Raw genomic sequence first — 26,320 nt, 5'->3', positions numbered from 1 at the left:
CATGCAGGGTGGCCTTCCCTCCTCTGGCAGGAGGTTGGCTCCACACGGTCTGAGAGCTGCGTGTTTCCATGTACTTCCTGGCCTGGAAAGGGCTAGGGGAGGCATTTTGCCTCTCTGGTTTTTATTATTTCATGTTGATGTGTGTTTTTGCTATCGTTAAAATGAGATGGAGTGCTGAGGAGGGAAGAGGTGGTGGCTGCAGAGTGAGGCATGCAGAAAGGAAGAGTTGTTTGCCCAACGTTGGAAAAGATGACAAAAATAATGATTTTTCTGAGGCAAAGGAAGATTTCAGGCAAAAAGTGACTCCTGTCGGACCATCTGAGCAGAGGGCCAGAGGGTTCTGGAGGAGGGTGACACATTTAGGAGAGTCACACCCTGATGATGACTGCTCCTGGCAGCGCTGCTGGAGCACTGTGACCTCCCTGCTCCAGATCACATGCTTTGAGACTGCAGAGGCTGTTGCTGCTACTGGCATCTAGAATGTAAAAGAATGTGAATGCTCTGGAGTCAAGTTCTCTGCTGCCCAATCTATTTGGTCTCAGGTGCTGTGGTTTTTTAAGCCGTTAATATTTGCTTGGAGAGCTGAGTTGTCCCTGGTGGGGTAGGGTTAGTGGTTTTCTGTGCAGTGATTGGAGAGCGGTGCTCTGAGGCTGTGCACTACAGAAGGATGGTGCAGGGAAGCTAGTTTATACTGTTAACACTGGGCTATGCTGGCTTTGCAATAGCATTCAGATGTCTGCTGTGAACTGAGAGTTAGATCTGGACTTCTTAATCCCGCTAAGAGAAGTGCAGTGGGGGAACAAACCTACCCTGCCGTTCACTTGTGCTGAAGGCACAAGTAAACTTCTTCTGGGGCACATTTGGGGCTTGTGATGACTGCTACAGGAGCTCTGCTCATGCAAATGCTTCCTTTGTAAGAACCACTATCAGCTTCTTCCAGATCAACACTTCCCTAAGCCCAAGAGAAGCCAGTTACAAGATAAACATGTAGGCACCACATGACAAAGCCTGTAGGAGACCTTCAAGTCATGTGCCTAGGTAGGATTTGCAAGTGACCAAAACACCAAGCAACAGCTTTAGGGAAGGAGGTGTCAGGAAACAGGCTTTAATTTTACATGCTTCTTTTGCAGGGTTAGCACAGTGCAACACCCAGCTTCCCACTTGCATTTTTTTAAGCCACTTTTTCTTTCATTGCAGTGTTCTGGGTGTGTGTCAGCTTTGTTTTCCCTTGCAACAGGGTTTATTAAAATTCCGACTGGGTAAACAGCCTCAGAACTAAGGGGAATGTTTTCTAGGCTAGCAGCTTTCCAAAGGGCTTGACAAGCCTCCTCCCAATGTGCTTCAGCCAGGAACATAACCAAAAGCAAAATCAAAGCAAGGTATTACTAACAGTGCAGCTCAGAAGAGATGGGGGTTGCATGAAGGAGAAATATACAGATTTGAGCAATGGATTGTATGTTAATTTTATAGGTAGAAGAATGAAGCACTTAATTATTTGCAAACAGACTTTAATAAAAACTCCTGTAGAACCACTCTTGCCAGAGCAAACATATCAAACCACGTAATCTTCCCCCATACTAATAGAAACACATAGCATCTTCTGTTGGTAGGAAAAAAACACTCTTCGAGGGATGCTAATTCTGACTAAGCAGCTGAAGAGTCACTCCTTTTCCTCTCCTCCAGCAGCCTGGTCACCACTGCTGTTCCAAGAGCTCCTTTAGGGAAAGGCAATGGAGGGCTGAGTTTCAAACTATAAAGCACACTTGCTGGTTTTCGGAAAGCTCTCCCCAGAGACCTGGCAGAGGCACCCCTCTGTAACAATACAGGAGGTGGGTCTCCCCTTGCCTTTGGAAAGGCGCTCTAGCTAAAGCCTGACTAATACGTTGTGAGGGATTATAGGATTAAAGAGGTCCTAAAGGGTACAGCCCAGCTTCTAGCAGATGCCCACTATTTCTTTATTTCAAGGATTGCGGTGCTGTAGTGTAAATGTACAATGCTTCCACAAGCCTCAGCGTTGGCAGATCCAGCGACACACAAGGCTTACCAGCTACTCAGACCCCCGCTCTGGGAATCCACAAGGCTTTTTTTTTGGTAAAAGCACATTCTATATTAAATTAATTAGCTTTATGTAAGAAAAGTTCAGATTAAGAAGAGGATGTTGTTTATAGACTTTGCTCTGCAGGTTGTCATCGCTCATGAAATGATCTTCACATCAGGTCTGGCCTCTTCCAGGGCTTTTAGTTCATCATCCACTTCAGGACCCCAGAAAATGTCGTACAGACTGAATCAAAATAAAAAGAGCAGACTGGGTTAGAGGGCGTCTTCTCATTAAGGTCAGAGAGGGCAGAAAGACACACAGATGACTGTCATGAGATGGCTAACTGACAGAAGGGGCCCCAGCTAGACTGCAGAGTCCAGTCCAAATGCCAGTAAGGCAACTGCATTGTCCCCTCCCCAGCATCACTATTTCTTCCTTCCTGGGCCTTATGGACCAGAGCCACTACAGCCGTGCCATTTGGAAGGGATTGGGCATGATCTGCAGCACATAGATGGTGTTCCACCCTGTAGGATCACCCATTTGCCCAAAGGAACACAAGCATTGCTCACATCAGCTGCTGCATCTTGCAGTTGGGGTTCCTCACGGCTTCACAGAGCTTCATCACACCTTCATCATCCAGAGTGTTGTAGCTCAGGTCCAGCTCTGTAAGGTTCTGCTTGGTGACCATGACATTAGCAAGCGTGGCACAGCAAGCTGCAGTGATATCGCAGTTGCCCAGCCTGTGGGGTAAACACAGAGAGGCCAGTGCAGTGAGTGCTGGCTCCAGAGACACCCTATCCAACCCCAGCTTGGGGTATGCTGGTGCAGCCCAGAGATTCCCAAAGGTCAGCATCTCAGAAACCCCAGCAGAGGCTGCTCCATGGTGTCCCCATGACACCTACTGATGCACCATTGAGCTGCATATACAAGGCACCGTGACTGTCAGGATACATGGAAGCAACCGTGGCTTCCATTTACTTGTGAGGTGGGATTGGTCAGGTTAAACATCAGTATGTGGTATGAATTGGTTCCTGTGAGCAAAAAACTTCTTTGTTATCCCTCTCTGCATGCTGTGTTTGGAAGGGTAATGCAGTAACAGAGGAGATAACCCCTGAGGGTGCACCTTACCATAGAGAGTGGATGTTGCAGTTGGGGTGCAGCAGCCCCTCACAAAGGATCTCCACCCCGGCATTGCCCAGCTTGTTCTCACCAATGTGCAGGACTTGCAAGTGTTTGTTCACGCTTAGAACAGAGCTGACTGCCTTGCAACAAGCTGCTGTGAGCCCACACTCTCTAACCCTGCAAAGCAAAAATGACATGAGAACTCAGGATCACAGAACTGCAGGAGCTGGGGAGGGACGGACCTCTGGAGATCATCTAATCCAACCCCCTGCTAAATCAGGTCGACTACAAGGCAGATCTTCAAAGAAGTTTAGAAGCATTACATCTAATCCAAAAGTCTATATCTTTTAGGTAAAAGATGTCTGAAGAACTATTGCAACTTTGGCTTTGTGTTAGCACTCACCATAGCTCCTTGAGGTGAGCTTTGGGATCCTTGAGCGCCTGACACAGCATTTCCATACCGGAGTCCCTCAGGTTGTTGTCTATCAGACTGACCTCTAGGAGGGTCTCTTTTGTACTGAAGACTCTGGAGAGATCTTTACAGCTGGCACTTGTGAGGTCACAGTCCCATAACCTGCAGGGAAGAACAAAGCGTTATTTTGCCCCAATAATTATTTAGATTAGAAAACTATGTTAGCATTGTGAATTCTGGTTACAGCATTTCGTTTTCTTCTGTCCTTCACAAAACTCATCCATTCACACAAGCTGTCTCCTTACTCTCCATCCTTTACACCAAAAGCTCTGTCTAAACCAGAGCAGCCATGAACAGCAGAGACACCCTTGTTCCACTAGGGGGTGTAACAGGGATGCTTTCTGCTTAGAAGTAAACGAGCAACACGCTCACAGGCCGCCAGAGGGATTCAGGCACACCCTGTCTACACTTACCATAGCTTCTGGATCTTGCAGTTGGGATGTAACAGTCCTTGGCACAGGAGGGCCAGCCCTGTGTCCCCTATCTTGTTATCCCCCACAGCCAGATCCAGCAGAGAGGGTTTGCTGCTGAGAACCGCGCTGATATCCCGACAGCTGTCGCTGGTTATCCCACAGTTCTCCAGGCTGCAGAAACAAACACATGTTTAGCTGCTGCTCCAGACTGGCTGCAGTGTTTGTCCACCACCCCCAGTTTGGACAGGAAAAGGGCTATGGGATAGTTTCCTGCTGCAAACTGGGTGCTGTGATTGCTCCTCCACGCTCAGACACCAGTAAGTAGTTACAAGTTAAACTTGCAGTTACATGTTTAACCTGGTGTATAATCATGTGATAGTTAAAATCAAACAAACAAACACAAAACCTGAAAACCCTGGATGTGCACTTTTGATTTCAGCAGTTAAGAAATCTGAGCCAGCAAAATGCTGGCCTAAACTTCAAGCATTCTTGACAACAGTTTCTCCTTTTTATGCATGGCAGGAACAGCAGTAGGACTATTTGCAGTCAGAGATGACCAGCTCCTCCTTACTGTAGTAACTCCAAGTCACAGCTCGCCTCCACCAGCCCCCGGCACAGCTGCTTCACAGCTGTATCTCCCAGCGTGTTGTTACTCAGGCTGAGCTCCTTCAGGGTGGGCTTGGCTTGCAGAGCAGCATTGAGAGCTTCCACGATATCAGCGGTGAGTTCACAATACTCCAGCCTGCAAGGAGAGAACAAATCCAGGCAAAACCAGGTACTGAGTGTCTTCTTACCCACTCAGCACTGGCAAAGTGTGCATTAGCCAGGGCAGAAAACGTGCTGGTGGGGTCTACTTAGAGACCAGGCAGTGCATGAAATGAGAAAGAACCCTGGGATGTCAGAGACTTCTTGCATTACTTGCCATCACTACCGAGAGGGAGCAGGCACCCAGCTATGAAGAATCCTCGAGACCCACTCCCATAAATTAATGTGGCCACATTCAAAATCCACAGCTGGCCACAGAACTGTGCTGGTCCCAAAGGCAAGACAAGACAAAGCTGAACTGCTGAATGGCCAAAATGCCCAATGGCTACTTACTGCAGCTTCTGCAGCTTACAGTTGGGGTTCATCAGCCCTTGGCACAGCACCTTCACCCCAGCAGTCCCCAGTCTGTTATCGCCCACGTGCAGCTCTGTCAGTGATGGCTGTGCACTGAGGACGGAGCGGAGAGTCTCACAGCTGGCACTGGTCAGGTTGCAGTTCTGCAGCCTAAAGAGGAAGCAGTGGTGGTGAGAGAAATGCATCCCCACAACTACAGAGGCTCTTCTGGGAGAGTTGTGCCTGCTGAGGTTTGTCACTGGCCCTCTAGACAGCAGTTCATCCAGGTAAGTAACACTATTTTAAGTATCCAGAGTAACTAAAAATAAAAATCTCATTCAACTTGGCTTAAAACCCTGGATGCACCATTTAGAAGTTCTATTGTATCCTACAAGAAGGATCTATAAAGCCAATCCTTCAGCTCTCAGGCTGGGAGAAGTTATGTGCCAACCAAGTTTTTATTGCTAAATGGTGTTGGAAGTTATGAGACATCATATTCTTGTCATGGAGAAGTGTCACACATAGCACTGCTAACTTTGGATTGGGTTTGGTTGGCTCCCAGGAACAACCTTTTGCTTGGTTCCTAAAGACAGAAGCAAAAAAATGGCTGTTTTCAAAGCATGTGATCTAGATAATGGCTGAGTTGCACCATCATGGCTCTGGTACTATGACCACTCACTAGTTTGCCTTGTGACTTCATCTACAACACTCTGCAAACATATTAGAGCAAAACAATCAGTGGGGACTTACCATAACTTCTGCAAACTACAGCTCGGAGTCAGCAAGCCTTTACACAGGTACTCAATACCTGCATCCCCCAGCTCGTTGTTGTTCAGCTTCAGCTCTTTGAGAGATGGATTCGTATGGATGATTGAGGAGAGATCCCTGCAGTTACTACTGGAGAGATTGCAGTCATCCAGCCTAAAAGAGAAGCATACATGGAGCACATCAGTCCACAAAGTCCACACTGGTCTCCTTCACTGAAGTGCTCGCTATGAAAGCAAAGTGGCTGATTTATGCCTCCTGGGAACGGCATGGAGCTGTGTCAGGGGAAGGTCTGGTGGGTGTTAGGAAAAGGTTTTTCACCAGAGCGGTCAGGCACTGGAGGGACTGGGTGCCAGCTTCCCAAGACACAGGCTGTGCTATGCAGATGCAAGAGTTCTGCTCCTTTGGCAGGGCTGGAAGATGATGCACCCTCATCAGAACTTCACCAGCAACAAACTACCAGCATGTGAAGCCACATCTAGCTAGCGGCCAGCTTGAAGGCTGTCAGACTGGTTCTATACCAAGACCAGCCAAACTGGGTCTTCAGCCAGGTTTCCCAGCCTCAGAGATGCACTTTGCAATCTGGTGTTCTGTGGATGAGTCGCGGCCTCTCTCAAGCACAACTCCCAGCATGCAGGAGTGTGTCAACCTCAACCTGCCTGACCTCGTCCAATCCACGGCTGGCTGGATGTGGCCTATCCTCTCCAACCTAAACAGGAAGATGCCAGCTCACAGAAGGTGAATTCCCAGCCAGCAGAGAGGGAACCATGCAGAACAAATCTGAAGTCTCACCCCATCCCCCAGCTTACACTAGGAAGCTCAGTTCCCCTCCAGCAGCTTGCTCAGCACACAGGGTGGGCACTTCTGATGGCTGAGAAAAGAATTAAAAGATGGTGGCGTGTGGCTTGTGCATAACAATTAATGAACAGTCACTTGGCAGCATGTGAAGTGCAGCCCGGGGTGCATGCAACTTAATGAGCACAAAGGAGAGATGCCACCCCTGGTGGAGGGATCTCACTGCCAAGAAAGACAGAATTAACCACAGTGGTGGTCAAACGTGTAGGTAACCAATAGAGACATTGCCTGTCTGAGTGTGCACACCACACTACGTGGATGCTTATCACTTGAGCAAAAGAAACCCACCTTGCAAGACAGCTTTTATCTTTTTAATCAACAGGTTGTACAACAAAATGTAGAACTATCCCTGCTCTCATGCAACCGTTATGTCACGAGTCAACAAAACCGTGGCTCAGTTTCACTACTGAAATGCACTGCGTTACTACCTGATGGTGCTGCAGGACTTCATGGTGGTCAGAAGCTCAGCCCACCTGGATGGGCTCATCTCCTCACACTGGATGTCAAGGTCCATTTTGAAAGTTGAGAAAAGATCTGAAAAGTTTAAATCCTGCTGTTATTTTTGCCATTGGTTGAGAAGCGAGGGCAGCAACCCTCTTCAAACCCACACGCTGCAGCTCTTTTCACTATCACAGAATGAATGCATGGCCACAAGAGGTGGAACACAGGTAAAGGAGAAGTGTTCCTCCACCTCTTGCTTCCCAAGCCTTGACAGGTCACTCCAGTCGGGCCAGTCAAAGCGTAGAGAGCAGGGCAAGCAGGGATCTCCTTTGCTGATGGAGCAAAGATCTCCTTTGCTGATGGCACTTCTGAACGAGCACAGACACAGTGAGTGCCAGCAAACACGCAGGAGAACACACTGAGGCTGAGAGCTGAGCTCTGCTCTGAGCCTACAGTGGGCAGCGCTAAACCCAGAGGTGACAAAAAGTTTTGGCATCTGTGCCGTCCTAGCATGACTCAGTCATGATTAGTCATGACACACTCAGATTCCGGAGAATCCGTTTTTAAGCAAATCGGCCTCTTGAGTTCTCACTTTGGAATGAGGCAGTAAAAGAAGGAAAAAAGGGAAAACCCCAGTGCTGCCGAGTGCTGCTCATCACCGCCTTTCCCCATCCCCATCACCTCCGGTGCCACAAACACAGCGCAGTGCCGCCTGGCAACGCGCAGCCTGGATGCGTGGAGGAAGCGACAAGCTCCGTGTGGGCAGAACGGCGTGCAACTGGGTGAGCGAGACAGGAACTTGGGCAAGCCGTGCTCTTTCCAAGGGCTGAGGCCCCGTCTGATAGCAGGGCTCGGTCAGGCGGTGCTGGGGGACCCGCAGCTGAGCCCCGCGTATTTACGGGCGGGGTAACGCGGTGCCAGCGGCCGGGCCGAGCCAAACCGATGGAAAGAAGCGAGCAAACAGCACAAAGTGTTGCACAACCCATCGAACGCCTCCAGCCCGCTCGCTGCATTCTTTTCCTTTTCTCCCCCCGCGATCACAAAGGGCTCCCGCTGAGCGGGCACCGCTCGGAGCATCCCCGGGCCCCGCTCCCCGCCGCCCCCTCCCAACGCCCGGCATCCTCCCTCCCTTCCCGCATCCCGGTTAACGCTTAACGCCGGCAGTTGCCGAGACCCCCGGAGTGCGGGAAGCAGCGCCGTGAGCAGCGCCGAGCTCCCCCGGCACAACCTCCCCCTCGTCGCCAGGACCCGCCGCTTCCCGGAGCGTTCCCGCATCCCCCGGCTCTGCCCCTTTCCCACTCGTGGTCCTACCGTCGTACCTCCGTTCTTACCGCTGCGGCCTGGCCCTGCCCACGCCCGCCGAGCCGCCGCCGCCCGCCCGCAACGCCCGCCCGTCCCGTTCCGCTCCGCTCCTCCCTGCGGGGAGGCTCCGTGCCGCCGGACGGGGAGGAGCGCGTGTGCCGCTCCTCCTTCCCCGCTTCCCTTTCCTCTCCTCTCGCTGTTTTTTTTCCCCGTCCTTTCAGTTTTACCTCCTTTCTCCCTCCTCCCTTTCTTCCTGGACTCCGTTCCCTCGATTCCCTCTCTTTTCTCTCTCCCTCTTCCTTCTCCTTTATTTCCCCTTCCCTCTTTTTTTCTTTTTCCCCGTTCTTTTCTTCCTCTTTTCTCCCTTCATTTTCATCCTCTCTCCTTCATTACCCTCTACCCCATTTTCCCCTATTTTCCTCTTTCCCCAGCCCTCTAATCCCCTTTCCTCCAGCCTCAGAGCAGAGGCATCAGGGCACATGGCTGTAAAGAGGCGATGCATAGGGGACCAGAGGACCAGAAGTTACACCTTATGATCCCTCTTGGACTGAGAACTGACTCCTTCCTACAGGGAACAGCAACAAAACCCATTCCTCAATGAGCTGGTCCCCATTCCTCAATGAGCTGGTACCCATTCCTCAATGAGCTGGTACCCATTCCTCAATGAGCTGGTCCCCATTCCTCAATGAGCTGGTACCCATTCCTCAATGAGCTGGTCCCCATTCCTCAATGAGCTGGTACCCATTCCTCAATGAGCTGCTGGCTTCATCTGCTGTTTGTACTCCCACAAAGCACCCCATGCCCCCAGCTCACTCCATAGCTCTCCGACTCAGCAGCCCCTGGCCTTTGGTGTTCCCCTTTGCTAAGCAAAAGGGAAACTTTAAGGACCTTCCAGGCCTGGTGCCATGCTGATATATACCTTCCTGCTCAGGTCTGTGCGAGGGAAGCTTTCCTGCTTCTGTTACTATGCAACCTCTGCTGTTGTGCAGGTGGTATCTGCTAGAGGGAGAAGGGCATTGTTGGGTTGTGTTTTTCCTCCTTGGTGCAGATGGGCTGCAGGATGGGTGACACCAAGGACCACTGCCCTTTTTCACTGCAAATTCCAAAGCCTGGCAGTGGTTGCAGCAGGATGTGGCCTGGCAGCGGTGCCAGAGCAAGCTTCCCACAAAACCCAATGATCATAGAGGTAGTTTTATGTACATGAGTGGCCATTTGTCCCTGCCACCTGTGCTGGCAGCCATGCTCTGATGATGGGTGGGAAAGGATGCTGCAGGCAGTGGAGGATGGCTGCTCTTGCCTTGTGGGATGCCCTCAGGAAGGCCATGAGCTTAAGGAAGTCTATGGAAAAGGCTGCATTCTGAAACTGCATCCTATCACTTATCCCTACAGACAGCATGGAGAGACCAAAGCGAAGAGCAGTTCAGGAATGCAGTAAGTGAACATTGCACGAGCTCTGCTTGCTTGGAGATCCAGAAACTCCTTTGTGCCCTTGGTTGTCCCCATGGAAGTAGGAACTAAATGATCTTTGAGGTTCCTTTCAACCCAAGTCATTCTCTGATTCCATGTACCTAGCCAGGGCAGCCCTGTATCCTGGAGAGGTCAGGACATATCTCTGCATTTAAGATGACTTCATGTTAAAGCTGATGCCCATATGCACATGACCTAGAGCAAGCCATCCAGACGGCTACTTAAATTGTCTCAGAATTAAACCCATTAGCATAAGCTGAAAGCTCTGTCTTTCTGCCCTCCAGCACTCCGCCATTCAGTCCTCTCTGCTCTCCCTATGCCTTTGTGCGTGGGCTTAATTGCAATTAAAAACATTAGAATTTTCAGGGTAGTGACAGCTCTTTTGCTGGCCTGACCGTGTGATGCCTACCAGCAAGTTGTAGGAACGCACCCAGCCCCATCTGTCACACTCAGAGGCCAGGTTTGGCCGTTGGCACTTCCTCTCTGTCAGCCTGTCCTTCTGCCTAAGAGCCATTTGTTCCTCAAGCTTGTGAAGCTTTGTGGGGGGGAGGAAATGCAGAACTCAGGCCATGCCTCAAGAGCAGGCAGGGTGATAAAGCTCTTGGAAGGGCAAAAGAAGCCCCAGCATCTGTGGAGCCAGGGTGGATAATGTGACAGCAGGACTCAGGCACAGTGCAGCAGGAGCAGCACAGGGGAGGTGGATCAGCACATGCTGCTGGTGAGCAAGTGGCCGGGGGCTGCACGTTTGAGCTCCTGGCAAATGTGAGCAAATGCTCCTCAGCTGCGTGTGTGCAAACATATGGCGGCTCTGTGCTGTGAGGGCAAGGCAGAGATTCCCACAAGAAAGCCATTAGGAGGAATGCTTAGCTGCTCTGATGTGGTCTTCTTGTTCTCCTAATAGAAAAGCTGCTCTCTTTGTTACATGCTGCGTCTATACTGGGGGGCGGGGGTTGTTGTAAGGAAATAGTGCTTTGAATATTCGTGCAGTATATTGTCCTGAGGCGTACAGTTTCTGGCTGTGGTCACCGCTAGGCCGGACAAAAAGCGTGTTGTTATAACGAGAGAGGCTCCAGAGCTCTGAGCTGGAGGAGGAGCTGCTCAGCACAGCAGCAGCTGAGCTGCAGGGGGCACTGCAGCCCCAGCTGTGCACCTTTGGGCTCTGCTGCAGCCACCCAGCTGCTACAGGACCTGGGTGAAGGGGTAAGGCTGTTCTTTGCATCTAGAGAGGGAAATCAGACCATAAATACACCCATATTTCGCCTCGGAGTCTCCTTACATCGGCTGTGCAGCAGCTGATGAAAGAGGAGGCTACGACAGATCTCAAGTTCCCATGAAATCCTGCTGCACACGAATATTTGAACCATTTATACAGCTTTGAAGACTGCTGCGGTGACAGCTGCTTATTACATGAGTTTGTCCGGGACTCCAAATCCTCAGTATAAATCAATCTTAAAACATGAGAACAAACTCTTCACCTCCATCTGCCTTTCAGACCTCGGTCTGACTGTTCGCATGGAAGGGGCTGAGAGGTGTCAGCAAAGCTGTCTCTCTCCATTGAGAATGCATGGAAATTTATACAAAATAATCACTGCACAGAGATGCATCCTCTCTTCAGCTGGGTGTTGGGAATGGGAAATGGGAACTCGAGTGCTGTGTTCAGTGTTGAACCCCTCATTCAGGATTCTGAGGCCCTGGGGCTTGTCTAGAGATGGACAGTGAAGTTGCGAAGTGCAGCCCTGATGGGGAGCGGCTGAGAGCTCTTTTTTAAAGGGATAAAAAAGTATTGTTTAAACAGCAAAACCGATTTGCAGAGCGTAAAGGACAGACCCCTCACGATCGCGCCACCCAACTCCAACAGCCAGAAGAAAGAGGGATTGAGGGAAGAAAAACTGGAGAATGCGGGCATCGATCCCGCTACCTCTCGCATGCTAAGCGAGCGCTCTACCATTTGAGCTAATTCCCCTCCTGTTAACGCTGCTTTCTCGTGCTGTTCCTATTCGCGTCTCGCGAGACGCTGCCGCCTCTCCGGGAACACCCCGTGCGGCCTCACACTGCGACTGCGCGACTGAGCGCGCGGGTCGGGCTGGGCGCCGGAGGATGAGGATGAGGATGTGGATGTGGATATGGACGTGGATGTGATGCGGGGCCGGGAGCTGCGAGCGGTGAGAGCGGCGGGGTTATGCGGAATTATGCGGGGGGATGTCGGTGTGTGTGACGTTTGTTGGGCCGGGGGGATGCGGGGGGCTCCGTGCTGTGCTGCGGAAGGCGCCGCCGTGTAGCTCCGCTCTGCTCCGCTTTGCTCCGCTCCGCCCGTCGCTCGGTTCTTGTGTTATTTCTCGCCCTTCCTTAAGGTTCTGGTCCGGGGTTTTGTCTCCAGGTCTGGGTGCTGCTTGATCGACACCACTGGGAAGTTTGAAGTTCACTCGTCCCTTTTTAATGCGCGCTCTCAGCTCTCCTGCCCCTCGTTGCTTGTTTTCGTGGCTGCTCCGTTGCTCGTGTTTCAGCCCAGCAAACACATTTATCTACAAAAAAATAACCACCCCAAATGGCAGCGACCAAACAACCGCCACCCCACCACACCCCTGTGCAGCCTTCCTGGCTGCCAGCTTGACTCACAGCTCTGACAGCCCCGTACCTTAGCCATTAGTTTAACCCCGTGTGAGCTTTCCCCCCTCTGCTTGCCAGCCTGGAGGGCATTGCACCATCGTTCCTTTCTCTGTTGTCCACCTCTGTCTTTGACATCTGTCCCACTGAGCTGTTTTTCTTGCCTTTTGCTGTTGTTTTGATGCATAGAAACAGGGAGGTTTTTGTGAGCATCCCTCCTGGTAGAGCCCACCTGCCTCAGGTTCCAGGTATGGCCTGTTCCCCTGCTCAGTTTTGCAGAGTGTCTGCTGGACTCTTAGAGCTGGAAGAAACCTTTCATGCTATGAGTTGGTTTACACAGATGCTCTCAGATGTGAGGTTTCACCTCCTCAGTGCTGGGAGGGTTTTTCCTGTCACGAGGCAGCTTTGCCTTCCTGCACCCTGCTCTGCTGAGAGCAGGTGTGGGGCATGAAGGCATTGACTTCAGCTGTGCTCCATCAGCCCCATCCCTGGTCTCCCTCATTTGTTCCTCACATACTGATGCAGGCAAACGCTGGATGCTGATGCCCCATCTCTGCAGAGCTGCTGTCTAGCCCCTAATCTGCACTGGTGTATGTGGTTATTGCTCCCCAGCTGTAGGATGTTGCGTTTGCCCTTGTTGAACATCGTGTAGGGTGAAGTCTTGGCTGCTTTGGAAGGAATGTTCTCTGTTTTGTGCAGCACTTTTGGAACAGATACCAGGACTTGGGCATTCTCTGCAGTCGCGGGATGGCTGGATGTGCTCCTTGGCCTTGGGTTTGCTCTGCCACTACTGGCACACATTTCCATCCTGTGCTGCATGAGAGCTCAGTGCGACTGATGTGGGGCCTGAGTGTTCCTAGAGAGATATTGATTGTCCTGGACAGCTCGCGTTTTCTTCTTTTGTTCCAAGCCCTCGTCATGCGTTGGGCTCATTAGGGCAGACAGCAAAGCTGGGCAGGCGGTGTGGATGGAGTTGGATGGGGCTGGCCAGCTGCCACCCTATCCCGCCTCCGTAAGGCTGAGGCAGCGTGCCTGCTAATTCCATTAATGGTAGCCCCGTGCCTGGGAGATGGATGTAATTCTACCATAAAGCCTGTGCTCAGCCATGAACCGAGAAGATTTGCTGGTTCTCCCCAGTGCGCCGCTGTCAGCGTACCCCTGACTTACCCACAGCTGGTATTTAGGAGTGTAGATGTCAGCGTAAAGATTGGGTAGTGGAAAAAATCACTATGAAATGTGTGCGAAGAAATGCTTGGCTCTGGAGCCGTGCTGCCTCTTGGAGCCTAGCAGTCTGCTTGTCATGGATTGTACCGCAAACGAAGGCTTCCTGCTTTAACTCGAGGCGTGCAGGATGACATAGGGCCCGGCCAACAGCTGGGAGATGGCTTGAAAGGGACGTGTCCCCAGCGAGCTCTGTGTGTCACCAGGGCAGGGCAGACAGCATGGAGGTGTTACTGTGTGTGTGTCAGATCAGAGTGAAAGCTTGCGAGTGCACTGGAGCCACAGCAGGAGTTTTTAGCACACTTAGCACATCCTCTGCATTCTTTTGGTAGTGTGGCCCCGCGCTTGATTTCAGAGGTAATTCTCCTGGCCGGCTCTTTTCCCAGTTATTTTTTGCAGACTGCATCTTCCTGTCTGCAGCCATATAATATACCCTGGTGGCAAGCTGTTATCCGCGTTGGAAAGAAATGGTTAATTGGGATATTTTTAGCTCTCCTCGTGGCTTGGATCCTGGAAATCAGGCACGGGAGCCAGCGCTGTCTGACCATTCAGCTTTACACAGTGTGAAGATGGAACGCAGCAGGACTTCATCGGGCCTCAGCTCTGGTTCTTAAATCTCCTGCCCCACAGCAGTCACGTTCATTGGGACTCAGCACGTGGGCTGGGGGCATGCTTTAGAATCATAGCATCATTAAGGAGAGTGGTTAGGCCCTGGAACAGGCTGCCCAGGGAGGTTGTGGATGCCCCGTCCTTGGAGGTGTTCAAGACCAGGTTGGACGGGGCCCTGGGCAACCTGATCTAGTAAAGGTGTATGTTTGGTGGCCCTGCCAGGCAGGGGGGTTGGAACTACATGATCCTTGAGGTCCCTTCCAACCCGGGTCATTCTGTGATTCTGTGATTAAGGTTGGGAACGAGCATTACAATCCTCTACTCCAATTGTACTTTATGCGCCTTTTGCTCGTGTGACTTTCCCAAAGTGAAATTTTTCAGCACGTCCTTCCTTGCTACTAATCTCAGCAGCAAAGTTGTGCTGACAGTGAGTTGCCAATGGTTTCAGTATGGAGCAGGCAGGAGGGCAGTTGGTTGTTGTTCTTACCATCTTGCTTCTTCCCTTCCCCGTCAGTTTCATGAGTCAAAGCAGCGGTGAGAGCATCGCTGTCAGAACAGAGGTGGCTTACCAGGGAGGATGTAATGTGGGTGGTAAAGTAAGAAGTAGGTCACAAGCTCTGCGTGTGTTTACTGGTGCTGACTGCAGTGCTAACCAGGTACAGTTGCCAAAGCTGTTTCAAAGTGTTGGTATTTTCTCAGCAGCCTCATGAGTTTCACAGGGAAACCTTCAGCTCAGTGTTAGTCTGTTTGGTGGCTCTCATGTCCCTGGTCCTCAGTTAAATCACCTCCCAGCTGCAGCAGCAATAGCTGGGGTGGCCCTGTGCTGGCACTGTGTTTTACTGAAGTATTTTTAAGCCACATCTGCATGTCCATCAGGTTGCTGCATCATTGCCTGGGTGGCTGTGCCCGTGCTGAGCTGTTGCTGTCCCAACCCATCACACTCCTCCCTGGGAGAAAGGCTGGTGCTGGCACCATTGGCCTCCCCGAGACTCACAGCTCATTCTCCTGTTTGCTCTCAACATCTGGAGGCTGAGATAGTAGAGCCTGGTAGCCTCACCCCTTTGACTGCCTTAAGCTTTGCGGGTGCTGTCTCTGCCTGGCTTCATTGAACTAAGTTCCTTTTGTGCTCAAACTGCTGTAGCTCTGCAAACCGACCTGGTGGATGGGCTGAGACTGCTGGAGTATTAGTGCTGGCCGGGCTGTAGTATGATGTGTGTTGAAAAGCCACGAGCAACTGGACATTCATGTCATGACATCAGGGAGCCAGCTCCTCTGGGACCTCCCTTATTTCTAAGCCTGGAGACCTTCTGGCACTGCATCTGCTTAGCCCTGAGGAGCTCAAGAGATGACCTGACAGCTCCATGCTTGTGCCTTCACATGTGAAGAGACCCAGTAGAGGCTGCTTGGGGTGAGGTCGAGTGGGTGGGGGTGAAAAGTGGGAGGATGCAAAGTGGGGCTTTTGGAAAGCTGTGGAAGATTTGACCATTGGAGTGGTTTGACTTGAGGTTGTGCTTTCAGCTTAGTGGCAACAAAAACTTTCCCTCCGGTATAGGCAGGCAAGAACCTTGCAGAGCTACCTCCATCTGGACTGGGGAGCTTTGCGCTGTGGTTTGGTGATAAAAGCCCTGCTGAAAGGGAGGGGTTGTCCTGCTGCTTATCAGACTCCAGCCCTTCTCCTTCATGGCTGGCTCTGAGGTGTGTCAGACCCACCAGTGAGTCTGTTTAGTTGAGAGGGGCAAAGGGAGCTGTTTGAGATGAAGTGTCCTGCCCAGCATGCGGGCTGTGGCTTCAGCAGGTTGTGGCTGACTTGAAAATGCCAGCTGATGTCTGCTGTGTTAAAACTGCCCTGAATTAATCAGTCAGGTTTGTCTGGTTGTTCTGTTTTGTTTTCCCGTGACTGATGTAAGATGAATTTCTGCCGAGGCTCGAGCAATAAAATTTATGGCATTGTTAAAGATGCTTCGGGATATTTCTGGGGAGTGCATGTGCTCTACATGGTAACAGTTATCAGGAGAACTGAGAACAGGGCGGTGGGAGATGTTTGGCTGGTTAATTGATTTGAATGCCATGGAAACTCAAAGCCTCGTGCTGTTTCCGGAGAAGAAAACCCCAAGACATATAAAGCAGCAGTGGGTATTTCAGTGAAGGGTGAGACTGGAGCTGTTAAAGTGGTTTTGAGTGACTTACCCTGTGCAGAAATGCACATCAAAAGGGGATTCTTCTTCCCAGAGCTGTGCCTTAGCTTGAAAGCCTCACCTGTTGTACCACTGTGCCATCTTTCTTGGGCCATGCTTCCTATCGGCTTAGCTGATGGCAAATTGCTCCTGCCAAAAATGGGTATCCTTTCCCTTTATTTTCTTCTTTCTGGGAGGGTTTCTGGATGGCAGCAACTGTGGCTCATTTGATCCACAAGTGCGGAACAGATGAGTGGGACAAGGAGGAGGGAAACAGCAGGGCTGTCTATTTTGGATCAGTGAAATAATGGGTTATTTGCTCACCAGAGGTGTGAGGGGAGACGTGACTACTGGGCCCTTCTGTCTCCACCATGAGCAGTTGCTGTGTATGAGGGAAGGGCTGCTTTTTCAGTTTCATGGGAGTGGTGGGGGAAAAATCATGTTTTATGGTGCCTTGATAAATTCTGTGAGGTTTTGGAAGATGGAAAAGGCTGTTCTGGAAGAGTTGGAGGCCCTGTGGGATGGGATAGCATCGGTGGGAGTGAACACTGTATACTGAGTGCAGCCATATACTGCAGGGAAGCTGGGTGATTATTTCACTGTAAACTTGTTCATGCTGCTTCTACCTCAATTTCCCTCCTTGCAAGGGAGGGGTAAGGACTGCAATGTGTGTTAACATTTCTGAAAGGCTTTGAAGTTGGTAGAGTCCTTTGAGGTGCGCTGCTGACATACAGCAGAGTAACAGCTGAAAGTGTTCAGCTTCCCAATTAACCCAGGGCAGTTCTGCACCCCACAGAAAGACTTTAAGCTCAGCTCTTAAATAAAACATTTCTTTCAAATGTATCAAGCAAAGTATTTCTCAGCTTAAATACACTGCAGACCTGGGCATCATGTCTTAGCCCCTCTCTGGGAGGGAGCAGGACAAATTCTGCGATCCTGTTCTCCTCTGGCCATAGGCTCAGGGATAGGTTTATTTTCATGCCTGCCTTGTTATAATCATTTATCTGACCCATCTCAGGCTGAAGAGCTGTCATGTTAGGTGCTCACTGCTAGAACATTGCTGCCTTGATGATGACTTCTCAAGTTCCAAGGGCTGTGGAGACTGAATATTTTTGATACCTCTCTTGGTGTGCTTCTATACCCTAGGAGTTAGTCATATGTGCTTGTATTGGAGGGGATTGCACATCATTCCTTTCAAAAGCCACATAGAAACTAAACCTTGCTGTAGTTTGTGGTGAGGCCAGAGCTGTTTGCTTGAGCTTAAAGATGCTGGTGTTGCAAGATCATCACTGGCAGACTAAGAGAGGGGAAGAAAATTACCATGAGCCTCTTTAACAAAACTTCATGATTTCTCAGCGCTGACAGGAAACACCCAATACGCCATATCCAGAAAGTTAGAGTTAGATGGAGGAAAAGGAAAGGAGAAATGGTTGCCTTCACAGGAGTGCTGGATGCTTTTCTTAGCAGCAGGCTGAGCTCTGGTGCAGGAACGGATTGATGCTGATACTGATAAAGCCCTATGAAGCTAATGCAGCTCCTTTTAGATGTAAGCCACATGAAGCCAAGGCAGGAATTTCCTTGCTGGGGGAAAACTGCATTTCTGTATTGTATAAATAAGCTGTCGCTGAAGATTATTGGCCAGATTGGATTTGTGTTGTATTATTTCTGTCTTTGTAGAGGTTTTATGTTCCGCTGCAGAACGGTGTTCACTTAGTGACTTCAAAAGAAATACAACAAAGACCCTCCTGGAGGTATATAATGTGAATAAATAACTTATGTTCTTATTAGAGGGATAATGTAAAGTGACAGGGAGAGCATTATAAACAGCGATGGAAAATTTGTGCTTGAGGCTTGCATCCAACGTCTGTGTCTTGTGGTCTTCAGCATTGTTTTCATGCTTATAAATGCCTTCAGTCGTTCTGTAATGGGAAAGGAGAGAATGGGGGATTGAATGGGTTATGATGTTTCTCTATTTAAAAAAATAATATTGTGGTTGACATCCGTGAGTCATTCGCAGAGAGTAGGGAAAACAAGTAAGTCTCTTCTTCTCAGTCCAAGGTAAACTGATGAGCTGCATGAGTAAGTTTTCTCGCAGTTCATAATGAGGTCCTCCAGTTGGCAGGAAACATGTGAGACATCCTTGAGCTGATCCGGTTGTTAGAGCCTCAGTACATCCCCTTTGCTGGTTTAGTGCTGTGACTGAAGAGCTGCTCACAGTTCTTGTCCCATCCTCACTTTGCCTGTATGGTTTTGCTGTGTCTGTTTCCTTACTTCCCCCACCTTCTAATCTGCTCTTAGGTAAAACGTGCTTCAGGATGATTGTTCAGCCACCGCGCTCATTGCTGTTCCCAGACGATTACCTCAAACAGGAAAGAGTAAAGCTGTATTACATGTTTCTCTGTTACTCTACATGGTGACCTCTGCTGCAGCGTTACGGCCAGACAAACGTCTCTTTGTGGCTGCTTAGAAACATTTCCTGTAAAGCATCTATTTTTCTGATGTCTCTTCTTTGGCGTGCAGTGAGGACTTTGAATACATACAGCTGGGTGTTTCCACAGCCAGCAGAGTGGATTTCTGTCACTGCTTTTGCTCAGTACTGCTATAGATGCCTTGTGGTGTGACTCAGGTACAAAAGCTTTGTCTGACTATTGGTAGGATATATCAAACCATTTGGATCATGAAACCATCGTGCTGAATAACTAAGAGTAAAGCAGAAGCAGTGGGGCTCTGACATTAGATGGAATGTGTCTGCTGTACAAAACAGAAGGAATTGCAGTAGAGCTGTTTTGCAGATCGTCAACAGGATCTCAGAAAGGAGCAGGAGGGTTTAGCAGTAGCCACTCATTCAATCTGTCGGTCTTGTTGGCTCCCCTATTTAGACCTTAACTTCAGTGCACTGACTGCTGAGGAAGCTTTGCTGGGCAGACAGCCTTGCCTTGGGACACATAGTTTTGCCTTTTACCTTGTCTTCCTTCCACAATTTTGGTTAAGTCCTTTAAGAACCTTGTGTCTGTTACCTCAGCTGTGGGCAAGAACAAGGCTGGAATACGTTCAGTGCAGAGATCTAGCATCCGTCACTTTCTCCTGAGCTTGACTTCGCTTCCTTTCCTTTCACCAGTCGTGTCTTATTATTGTCACTAATTAACACTCTCTGACATTCACAGGATTTGCCAGTTCCCACATGCCAATGAGGATCGTGCTCTGGCTCACTGTTGGTGTCTTTGGAGAAGTCAGCACTCTGAGCAGGTACGTTTGCAGTGCTCACTGCTCTTCCTGTATGTAACTGTGGGTGCAACACCTGCAGGGTTGGTATTTGGTGTCAGAAGCATGAAGGTGTGCTGAGGATGTGCTCGCTTCCAGCAGTGGGGTCTGGCCCTGTGCAGGACCACCTGCATTGACTTGTGTTTGTTTGTTTATTTTTTAATCCTTTCATGCTTTTATGAATTTCTTCCAAATCCAACCTGCTTATTGTTGCTGCTTTAGGGGCTTTGCTGACAGCCTTGTTAGAAAACATGCCATCGCTGCTGAGTGGACGGCCTTTCATCTTGATATCCCAACACGAGCAAATCTGCTGCTGTTTTCTTAACGTGTCTGTACTTACAGAGAGCACAGCTTGTAGCAGCTGATTCCTTCCTGGATAATTATTATCTGCTTGGCCACTGATTGCTGTCGGAAGCAGTGGAGTTGTGCCCAGTGCTACCCAGTGCATCTTCTTGAGCTATTATGTTTTTATTGCTTCAATTGAAAAATCTCATGTGCAGTCTCTGAAACTGGCAATGTGGGTTGCTTGAGTTGGTTTTAATTGCCGAGATGCTGTCAGTAATCACCCCCTGTATGTGAGCAGCAGGTCTGCTCGCACCTTGATTTCAATTACTGCATTGCCATGAGGGCTGTGCCACACACTGCTTTTCAGTAACTGTAATTGGGTCCCAGCTAGCCAGAGGCATGTGTGCAGCCATGGGGACCTGGGTGGAATATTTTGCTGTTTGTGGTCACTCAGAGAGGTCTGAGGAGTGGTAAATTGGCTGTGGGAAGACATAATCCTTAGCTCTGTGCATGAAGCTTTCTTGCTCCTTTAAAAAATAAGTGGATTAATTATGGGAGCCAATCTTTCTTGAAAACCTGGTTCATCCAGGATCGTCTGGGTGGTGCAGCAATGCGCTGCAGGAGTAGGAGTTAGGGTGGAGCTGCTTCCATCTCATTACTGGTATTTACCAGGACTACTTGCTCCCTGCAAGAAGACATGCTCTCTGCTTCTGAGCTGGTGACAGAGGCAGTTAGCAGCAGTGTGTGCACTTCCCGTGCTAGCCTTCTAGGTGTACTTTCCATGTCTTAGGGTTATGTTATAGCTCAGAGGATCTCTGTTTAAAGTCAGGACATAAGGAAATGGCAACAGCAAAGGAAAGCATGGCCTCTGCTAGCAGGCTGCCTGAAGTGCGTCTTTTGGAAGCAATGCTGAACTGGTGACAAAAAGCACAAGTCCTTACCTCTCTCTTCTCTCTTTTTTTCTGTCTGTCTGTCTTTCTTATTTTCTTTTTTTTTTTTTTTCAGGATGGGGCAGGTTATTGTAATTGCAGATCTACTGAGCTTGATGAGATTCTCATGCAAATCTGGAGACTGACTGTTCTTTTGTTAGGGCTGTTGCATTGCATTATCCAGTACTTCATTTTACGGCATGGGGGTCTATTTTCTGCCATTTGGTTTATTTTCAGACATGGCTTTCCCCATCTAATCAGCAAAGGTTCAGCAATTGCGGTGTGATTTGCAGAAAAAGCAATCCCACTGAATACACGGAATGGGGGAAGGGTGGGGAGGAGAGAGGAAATGTCGTATTAGTGAGTGATAAAACTAAATGCTGATTTGAAAAAATAGCTTGAGATGCTGTCTTGAGAGCATAAGGATGGTTAATCTCAGTTGAGAAACACGTTGCATTGCTGATGTGTATGGTTCAGTTGCTGGGCAGGCTGTGGATGGGCATAGGAGCCAGCAAGCTCTCATGCCAGGCAAGTTCTGTGGCTGGGGTTTGGTTATGTGTATAGTTGTTGGCTTTCCTCTTACTGTCTGCCGCAGAAGTGAAGTGACAGTGAATGGATGGGCTTTGCTTTCCCAGAACATTTTAGATGTGATATGTCTGCTCACAGGAAGGTGTCTTCTGTTGGCTCAGAAGAAGCTACTTGATAAACAGTGTCTGTCACCAGAGCCAAAGCAGTGTGTGCTTGTGGTAGGGGCCACTGCAGGCTCACAGAGAGTCGAGCTTCATTCTAATACGGATGGGCTTTGTCCCTGCTGTGTTTCAGTAGCCCTGTCAGGCACTGGAGTGAATAGAGTCCTATGGGGGAGTTTCCTGGGGCAGTGCTGCAGCTGTCCCTTCCTCTCCTGCCCAGCTGCTGCTCCAGTACAAATGTCTTCATGTGTCTCATTGCTTTCACCAACTGCCTGTAACCATTCCAGGCTTGTTGCATGAAGAACTGCCCTTCAGAGATGCAGGCACCTTTTATTCTTCCATCTTCCCTGATGTTAGTACAGCTCCTTTTGCAGAGGCTTTGTCATTACAGTTACAGCTGTAATACTGCAAACACCAGACTGCTGCGGGTGACACAGGAGGTAGATGGCTAATGTTCAATGACTTTGATACTTGCTCCTCCGACAAATAAGCCTTGGTTTCACGTGTGTGCCTACAAATGATTTGTTTTTGGTTGCTTCTACTGAAGTAGTTGCCCTGCAGGTTAACTCCTGTGGTTTGCTTTGCCCTTTTTTGTTTTCTATAGCTTCTTGCAGACAATTGCACAGCAGGCTTGCTAAGGTTCCATTAGGAAAACAGGGAGAAATGTCTGAGTTTCAATTTGCTTCTTCATGTTTAGAAAACAGAAGAAAGAGGGGAAATAGCACTGGAATGCTATTTGTATTCTGTGTTTGGTCGGAGCGGGTGCATTTTGGTGCTTCTCTGCTCTGCTGAGCAGTGAGGTTTGCAGGTTACAGAGCTGTGTCTTTGTGGGGAAATTAGGGATGAAACTTTTTAGTGCTGTTTCAGTCACTGGGAGAGAGAAGCTCCACAAGGACTGAAGTAGGAGCATCCATTAACTGCCTAGATCAGTAATCCTTCCTGGGGGCATTAATCTAATCTAACCTGATATAAGAATTTATGCAGAGGGAAAACGTTTCCATTCTTCCATTTCCTGCTGAGTTTTCTGAGAACATTCGGAAAAATTCAGTGCCAAAATGACCCTTTTCTCCCTGGGAGGACTTCTGTTTTCCTGAGATGTGTTATTACCGTCCTGTTGAAAGCCATCTGTATCAGTTGGCAAATTAGGATTGTGTTAGTTACTCTGTTTTCTCTGGTTCCCTGCAGACTTGCTCACTGCAAACCTATGTTCAAGTTCTCCATTGGCATGGGATGCAGAATGTGTTGCCTAATGAGAAAGGACGTTAGTGTGTCCATTTGGGTCCTTGTGCTGTTGCAGTGCTTGGCCCTATGCCCCCAATGCCTGGAAGCAGCCATGGTGGCTGTGCCCGCGGTTTCCTGTTCCATTTTGTTCCTGTGCTCAGCCAAAAAGCCAAATGAAGGAAAGAAATGGTCCTGTGGAGCGTTTTCTCCGAGTTTTGGAAAGGCTGCTACAATTAACAACGATCTAATATAGCAGTGGATTCTGTCAACTTTTGGATATATAGATTTCATAAACGTGAAGCCTTCCCTTAAGGAAAGTTGATGTTAGTTTTTCCTCTCATACTGCTAATTACTATGGGGGAACTCCTGTCTTATTGGTGCTTTCTCACTGAAAGGCATTTATTTTCCTTTCTTTCTACTGCTGGGAAAACCTTATACATTAGGAAACTAAGCCTCTACTTTAAATGGCCTTAAGCACATGAATATTCAGCTCAATTTTCTTTTACCATCGGCTTGTTAGGAAATGAACAGGAATCTCAGGGCATCCCTGGGTCAGCTCTCCTTTTGAGCCTTGGGAGAAAGCTCAGGACGTTTCATTCCAGTAGCTGAGTGCTTGGAGATGTCCACCTCCTGCTTTGAGTACTCTGTTAGGAAAATATTTCTCCTATCAGCGAATTTTTGCTGATACTGTTGCTCTATGCTTGAAGTATGTGGGCATATATTGTAATCTGCTGGATAAGATAACATGAAGACAGCTGTACCAGGTTGAGCCAAGGATACATTTGAAGTGATTTCATCTGAAGTAATACCCTGTCTCCAGAGACGGTAGTGGAGCTGCTGTAGAAGGAGCTGGGTAGAGACTGAGCAGCCTAATAGTGCTATAGGGAAATGTGTCAGAGCCCACCTGATTGGGAAGAGGAAAAAAAACCAAACCAACAAACCTCTACCTTCTTAATCTTTGGTGTAGCATGGCTGACTTCATCCTTGTCTCTGCTGGGTTAAATGGTCCTTTCCCAGTCAGTTGTGGGGGAGTTTCCTGATCCTGCTTGGGGCATGGAGCTGTAAACACTGCGGGATGGTGAAGACCAATTTGTTGTAGCCTGAATTCCTCTTATTTTTTTGTAAATGTCATGAGTTTTGAGCAGGCCAAGAACTCCATTTGTACTCCATCTATAGTCAGGCAGGCAAGGAGCAGCCATGTACGTGGGCAGACTTGGAGCTGGAGGCGCACAAGTGTGCTTGCAGCAGTGGAAAGGCCGTATCTGGGTTACTGTGCAGAGAAGGACATAGCTAACTTTCACAAGGTTCAGATCGCAGCTTTTAGGAACTCTGTTTAGAGCAGTTGTGACATGCAGGTCTGTTCCGTGGGTGCATAGCAGTTTGTGGTAAGCCAGCCCTCTGTAACCATGACAGCACAAATTTAAGTGTGTTTCAATTTGCTTTCACAGGCAAAAGATCTCATGTAGCCCGCGCTGAAGGCAGTTGTTTGGTGGCTGTCTAAATTGCTACTTATCCCATGGGGTGACTTGGGTTTGTCTGCTCTGCTATAGGATTACATGCCCCGTGCATGTTACTCCTATGGTAAGACCTGCGCTGCGAGGAAGGCTACCCATTTGTATTTGCAGCAAGGTGACCGTTGTGTGGGCAGCTTATTGGTGACCCAGAGTGAAAAGCACAGCAGGCATTTGACCCGTGAGCTAGCCACGTCTGTCCTGCACATCTGCTTTCCAAACAGAGCACTCTTTCCAGCAGCTTTTGCTGGAAGAAAAGGAACGTCTGGGAGGGCTGCTGGTGGCAGGCAGGGAGAATAAAGCCTTCGCCCTGGTATTTGCATGAAGCATGTGCTCCACTCAGATCCCACTGAGTCTCTTTATTAAGTTTCTCTTTCCTTGGCTGGCTCTTTGGAAAACCCTCTTCATTCCAAGCTTGGTTTGGAAAGAGAAACACCCACACAGATGGCTGCTCTTCAGTTGTCATTCAGGTTGGGTTTTTATGTTCCTTTTTGCATTACCCCCAGGTGCAAACCAGGCTTACTGCCAAAAGCCATGTCCTAGAATTAGCAATAAGCTAAATGCTAAGGATATTCTGGTATGTTTGTTTCTTTGTTTTGCTATCTAAGCTAGAAATGCAACAGTCTATCGAGTATTGTATCAGTTCATAAGGACTTGTGTTGCCTTTTCCCTCTTTGGCTGAGTCTCCACATAGTGAAGTTGTTTGTTTTTCTCAGATAAAAGATACAGCTTTCATTTAAGATGAAGACTCATTCTGGCTGTGTTTTACTCCTTGCTTGATAATGTCTGAGTGGTGCCACTTGTTCTAGACAAATGCCAACGCTTGGTTTCAGAGTCCTGCTGCTCTCATCTGATAAGGATTTTCTTCATCATAAATAGCTCTCAAAGGAATTGCTGAATTGTTAAAGAATAGGAATTATTTTGAAGTCTGTGGGATATAGAATGGCTTTTATTGCAGCTGAAGGCAAAGGGAGGGGAGTGGTAATGTCACTGGAAGGCTTGGGCTTGGTGTTCTGGTTATTTATGAAACCAAAGCTGCTTGCTTGGATCACTCACTGGGATCTGAGATAGTATGGATGGCACAGTCCCCAGGAACTCATTTTCTCCTTTGTGGCAGAGCTTTGCTCTTGCATTTTTCTGGCTTTTTAGTCGTGGAGGAGAGCCAGAATTAAGTCACGACTGTGCTTGGACTTCGCTGTGATTTAAGGGAAGCCCCTGCTGTCTCTCTCCTGCAGTGGGATTTTTTTAATGAGATATCTGTGGAGGAAGCAGACAATCCAGTAGATAGAAAACTTCTGTAAGTAATGGGAGGAGCAGTAGTTTGTCTCCTCTTCTCCTCAGTCCTGTATTTATCCCACACGCCTGATTTCTCGCCTTCCCACCTAGAAAGAGACACCTGGGGATGGGGATGCTGTAAATAGAGCCTCATGCAGGTACGTAAAAACAGGAGATGACTGTGACAGCAAGCTCTTGGCAGGCTGGCAGAGTTGAGTAACGGGATGTTGGGAGCCCTACGCCCTACCCTTGCACAAGCAGCAGCGTGCTGAGGCAGTACCAGCTTGCTCCTCTTTGTTTTTTCTCTCCCAGCTGTTGCAAAAGCAGCTGTGGCCTTGCAAGAAGGGTTTTGCCAGCTGAACTCGAGGCGTTGCACGTGCATTTGCCGTATCGCCTCCTCCCTGCCCTGACAATCAGCCATTCACTGCTTGCTGTCCCTCCAGCACGGTGCAAAGCAGAGACAGCCTCGAGGGACAGGGTGGCTTGTCCCTTAAGGGGCTGGGAGCCTTGCAGTGCCCAGAGCTGCCTTTAGTCTTAGCATGCAACTGCTGCAGTGCCTTTGTGTTGC

General features: G+C 49.1%; 2 protein-coding genes and 1 non-coding gene across 7 annotated transcripts in view; 1 reads left to right on the top strand and 2 right to left on the bottom strand.

Annotated features, from left to right (window-relative positions):
* Positions 1–1,491: 1,491 nt before the first annotated feature.
* On the bottom strand, positions 1,492–8,612 carry RNH1 (ribonuclease/angiogenin inhibitor 1). 2 transcript variants are annotated; one of them, XM_015863740.2, is made up of 10 exons: positions 8,524–8,612; positions 7,192–7,297; positions 5,894–6,064; positions 5,144–5,314; positions 4,617–4,787; positions 4,046–4,216; positions 3,564–3,734; positions 3,167–3,337; positions 2,608–2,778; positions 1,492–2,281 (listed from the first exon to the last, which is right to left on the bottom strand). In XM_015863740.2, the coding sequence occupies exons 2-10, from the start codon at positions 7,275–7,277 to the stop codon at positions 2,194–2,196; spliced, it is 1,371 nt and encodes a 456-aa protein (XP_015719226.1). In that variant the 5' UTR covers positions 7,278–7,297; positions 8,524–8,612; the 3' UTR covers positions 1,492–2,193. The 2 variants fall into 2 exon arrangements, with proteins under 2 accessions (XP_015719226.1, XP_015719227.1); XM_015863741.3 differs by having other exon boundaries at positions 8,536–8,612.
* A 3,251-nt stretch (positions 8,613–11,863) lies between these two features.
* On the bottom strand, positions 11,864–11,936 carry TRNAA-AGC (transfer RNA alanine (anticodon AGC)). Its single transcript has one exon. It is a non-coding gene; the product is annotated as a tRNA-Ala (tRNA).
* Positions 11,937–12,021: 85 nt separating this feature from the next.
* The window catches only part of LOC107314488 (USP6 N-terminal-like protein), a 56,035-nt gene continuing 41,736 nt past the window's right edge, over positions 12,022–26,320 (top strand). The window contains exons 1-2 of one of the 4 annotated variants that reach the window (XM_015863720.2): positions 12,022–12,135; positions 19,746–19,827. The gene's annotated coding sequence lies outside the window, so the exon portion shown is untranslated. Of the gene's footprint in view, positions 15,816–16,208; positions 16,271–19,745; positions 19,828–26,320 lie in introns of those variants that run through there. The other 3 variants (XM_085548351.1, XM_085548350.1, XM_085548352.1) reach the window with 3 other exon arrangements.

This window comes from Coturnix japonica, chromosome 5 (genome assembly GCF_054131305.1).
Source record: "Coturnix japonica strain WE chromosome 5, WE-NBRP24, whole genome shotgun sequence".
NCBI lineage: Eukaryota > Metazoa > Chordata > Aves > Galliformes > Phasianidae > Coturnix > Coturnix japonica.
This window is presented reverse-complemented; position numbering and strand designations above follow the sequence as displayed.

What these genes read in the sequence shown, in the direction of transcription:
- RNH1 (XM_015863740.2), bottom strand. Translation starts at nt 7,277, where the DNA reads ATGGACCTTGACATCCAGTGTGAGGAGATGAGCCCATCCAGGTGGGCT. An exon ending in TGTAGTTTGCAGAAGTTATG is followed by an intron (nt 5,315 to 5,893) that starts GTAAGTCCCCAC and finishes CTTCCTCTTTAG; the next exon opens with GCTGCAGAACTGCAACCTGA. An exon ending in GCTCACCTCAAGGAGCTATG is followed by an intron (nt 3,338 to 3,563) that starts GTGAGTGCTAAC and finishes TTTGCTTTGCAG; the next exon opens with GGTTAGAGAGTGTGGGCTCA.